A 4,198-nucleotide genomic window follows, 5' to 3' on the forward strand; every position below is an offset into this window, starting at 1 on the left:
ATTTCTCTAAAATTAAAATTATGAAGATGATAATATCTATAATTAACACCCTCCACAATAAAAATGATTAATCAACCTCTCATAATTACAAAAAATGAACAAAATGAAAAATTATGATTGGTTGAATGCAGTTTGCACGGTTTGTACAAATTGAGTGGTTTGCATTTGATCGCTCCCCTATATATATATATATATATATATATACACACACACATACATACTATCAGTATACTCGTGCAATGTACCGGATAAGCAAAATTGAAATGGGGCTTGAATCATCAGGAGACTATAAAATAATGACAAACTAGTTTTTCTATTTGAATTTTGAAATTCAAACAAAAAGTAAAAGAGGAAGGTAAATGGTATTGGGGGGTAGAGCATCGATAGAGTTGGACAAAAAAAATGTGAAAGCAATCAGAAATTTTAGTCTCTTGTGAAGACAAAAAGGGTCAAAAACTTTTAAAGAATTCAAAACATGCATACAATACTTGTATATTGTGTTTCAGTGGGTATTTATGTGTAAAAATGGATGTTGAAGAAAAGAAAAAAAAAGCTTTATAGGAAATAAAAAAAAGAAAGTTTATACCAAATGGGAGCTCTTGAGACCATTGTAGAAGAAAAGGGAGTCTAGGACTCCATTTTTGATTGTGGTGAAAAAGCAGTGTATTAATAAGTTGTACATCATGCATGCAACCTTGGAATTAAGAGATTTTTATATTTTGTGTTTTAAAAGTTTGTATTCGATGCATTAAAACTTGTATTTAAGACTTTGGTTTAAATGTTTATTAATATAGTATATATATATATATATATATATATATGTTTATATAAAAAGAATATATCAATAAAATAATGAAATGAATATTCTTTTGTTTTGTTGGTAGACTATTCTAGTAAGATGGAATTGTCTTTTTTAAGGTTTCTCATCAATTCTTGTAATATAAAAGAAACAAACTTTTGTTATAACATTTACATATTTTCCTTTGAAAAACAGAAATCCATTTCCTACAAAGTGGAGTGTCATTTTTATTGGTTATTTAAAATACATTATAATTTAATCAGTCTAGTTTATTTTAAGGAAAGAATGAAAATAAGAATGAGAATTCTGGTATTAATTTATTAAAAACTGCTTTCTTTATTCGATATCCGATAAGCATTCATGATAATTTTCAATTCCATTCTCCTCCTATTACAACCAATCATTGTAGAATAGCACCCCACCCAGGAATCAGTGTAGATATTCCAAGACACCATAGTATCCAACCAAAATTGGGAGAGTGACAATCATGCCAAAGATAACCCTGCAAACACATTAAATCAAAAATGAATATCATTCAAACATCAATTCTTTTTTATTGGTTATGTACCAAAACCACTTTCATATATAATCTTTAAATAAAATGCTAACTTACGCAGTACTAAGTACGTCTGCATGTAATTCGTATTCTTTTGCGTATATGAATGAGGTGATGGATTGTGGCAAGGCAGCCTGTAAAACATGATCAAAAACGAGATTGCATGACGTCAGTCATTTTTCCCATGTTTAATGCTAATTAATTGATCAACTGCGGTTGGCGATCGAGTGTTGACCTGAATGATCGCAACACGTAGAACATCCCCATGCAGACCCATGGCAATGCAACTGACCGCCATAGCTGCCGGTCCGGCCAAAAACTTGAGAAGAATGGCAATCACAGTCATAGTTTTTCCACATGCTATCAATTTCTTTTGTTTTGCCATGAACAACCCTGCATGCATCATCAACTTTTTCAATCAATCTCCCAAACACATGCAGAAAATTAAATTCAGAAAGTAATATAAATAATTATTTAAATAGGTATTAATTAGTTTGCTAGCTTTAATATATAATTAATTACCCATGCTAAACATTGCAGTGCCTGTCCCTGCCTTAGACATGATCAACACTGATTCTTCAATCATGATCGGCATTGACCAGTTAAATCTATATATAATAACAACAAAAACTTATTAGGGTCTAGAATTGAAGATTATTAGTTTTTAGAGAGTTTCTTTATACTAGTAAGAAGAGTATATGTATTAGTTTGATTATGATTATATACCTGTTTGATAAAGCTGCCCAAATGATGCCGATGACACAAGAATATGAATTAGGGTTCATGGCAAGTTTCAAAGACACAACTTTCATCAATGACATGGACGACGACTTAGCAACCCCAACTTGATGATCATCTAAAGATTTTGGGTTCCCTTCCAAATCTTTTAATTCAACCGTGGCAATATTGACAGAACATTCGGTCTTTGTTGATCTTCTAAATTCCAACAGAAACAAGAGAAAAGTGAGCCAAACGATGGCTTGGATCACTGATCCCTGTACAACAAGGTCAACATAATCTTGACCATACATAGCCCTAATCAAGGGCACACCTACAACAAGAGAGCTGGTCAAAGTAGACAATGAGAAACTTGTTATGCACCAACAATAGCTTCCKTTGCTACTAAACCTTGTCCAAAATGCAAGAACAACCACAATAATAACTTTGGAGATGGCATCTGCACCAATGAAGCGATAGTTCATCTTGAAAGGGTTGATATGAGCTGTGAACTCGAAAGTGAAGAGAGGGAGGGTGAAGAAGCATACGAACCGGTTGATGGCGTCACATTGTTCATGCGTAAATATTTTCCACCACCGAACCGAACCGTAACCTAAAAGTAAAGCCACATAGAGTGGAACAGTGGCTGTAACCACCTTGTAAACATCCTGTAACCCTATCATTCGATCAATCTTTGAAAAATTAAAGAAACTCTCAACGAAAAGGACTATCTAATTAAGAAATGTGTCTCTAGTACTCTGTGGAGTTCTTTATAAAGGCTTGAAGTATATATATGCATTCAATATTTAATCAAGGGAACAATAAAAATTATAGAAAAAGTAGTATAACAAGAATAATGGGTGGAATTTATATTATTCATTTAGTTAATATTAGATAATGACTAAGAAGCCGTTTACCAGACACTTATCCGGGTGAGCGCTTACCAAGTCGCGTTACCTCATCGGATGAATATGGTAAGTGAGGGCGACGACTCTTACCATGGTAAGAGCTTACTGGGTAAATTGTTGCATACGATATCGTTTTAGTGGACTAAAATCTTACTCGATAAGTAAATAATAATGTTAAATTTTACCGGTAAGCACTTACAGGGAAAGTGTTTGCTAAACGACCCCTAAATTCACGACTTTAATTTATGATAGGAAAGCCTCAATCAATTGCTAATAGGGTATGAAAAGCAATTTCATCAATTGCTAAAGTTAGAGTTCGACAATAATGTACTAAGAGATGACGAAGTAGTGTGACTGGATGAAAATCCAAGACAGTGAAAAACGAATAAAGGGATGCAATGATGTAAATAGCAAAACAAAGTTAAGAAAAACTATATCTAAGATGTTATTTAGGCAAACAACAAAACTATAAAAACACAATTAGTTAATAAACCAAGGGGCAAGAATGAAAATGAAAACGTCGAAGGTTAAACTTTTTAAAATTACCAAAACAATCTTATCCTAATGAATTTCAAATTATAGAGATGAAAAATTTAGGTTTACTATCATAGTATTAATTTAGGTATTATTTTTCCTCTCTATCACTTGATGTATTATTCATTTTTCAGACCCTTTTTTTCAACAATTTATTATTTAAGGTAATCTTTTATTTTCTATGTCCATCAATTGATTTGTTCTTTCATGTTTTATAAACTTTTATTATTCAATAAAATCATTTTTCAGGTTTATTATGAGAATACTAATTTAAGTATTATTCTTGACTTTTGTTGGGATTTTAGAGTTTATTTTCTATTTTTTTTCTTCTATATTTTTCTTAAGGTTTTTCAAAGGAATTGATGATTTGTTCTAGATGGCAATTATAGAGTTTTGATGGCTACAAATATATGATATAACCTTAACAAACTTTAATATGTTCTTTTTCAATTGTTATTCTTCTTCCATATTAATACAAGTAGACTAATCCTATATTCTTTTTTGACTTTGTTGGAATTTTAGAGTTTTTTTTTCATATTTTATATTTTTTTTAAATTTTAAATTTTATTCATCATTTTATTTACATGACACTTGAATATAATAATATTTATTTACATAACAATTAAATATAACAAAAAAACTTATTATAATTGATATATATATATATATATATATATATATATA

General features: G+C 30.5%; 1 protein-coding gene across 1 annotated transcript; it reads right to left on the reverse strand.

Moving 5' to 3' along the window:
• Positions 1-1,228: 1,228 nt before the first annotated feature.
• Positions 1,229-2,755, reverse strand: LOC112502710 (auxin efflux carrier component 5-like). The gene is made up of 5 exons (XM_025106695.1): positions 2,082-2,755; positions 1,878-1,963; positions 1,591-1,748; positions 1,413-1,489; positions 1,229-1,301 (listed from the first exon to the last, which is right to left on the reverse strand). The coding sequence occupies exons 1-5, from the start codon at positions 2,753-2,755 to the stop codon at positions 1,229-1,231; spliced, it is 1,068 nt and encodes a 355-aa protein (XP_024962463.1).
• Positions 2,756-4,198: the final 1,443 nt, after the last annotated feature.

This window comes from Cynara cardunculus (assembly GCF_001531365.2).
Source record: "Cynara cardunculus var. scolymus isolate 2C chromosome LG 1, CcrdV1, whole genome shotgun sequence".
Lineage (NCBI taxonomy): Eukaryota > Viridiplantae > Streptophyta > Magnoliopsida > Asterales > Asteraceae > Cynara > Cynara cardunculus.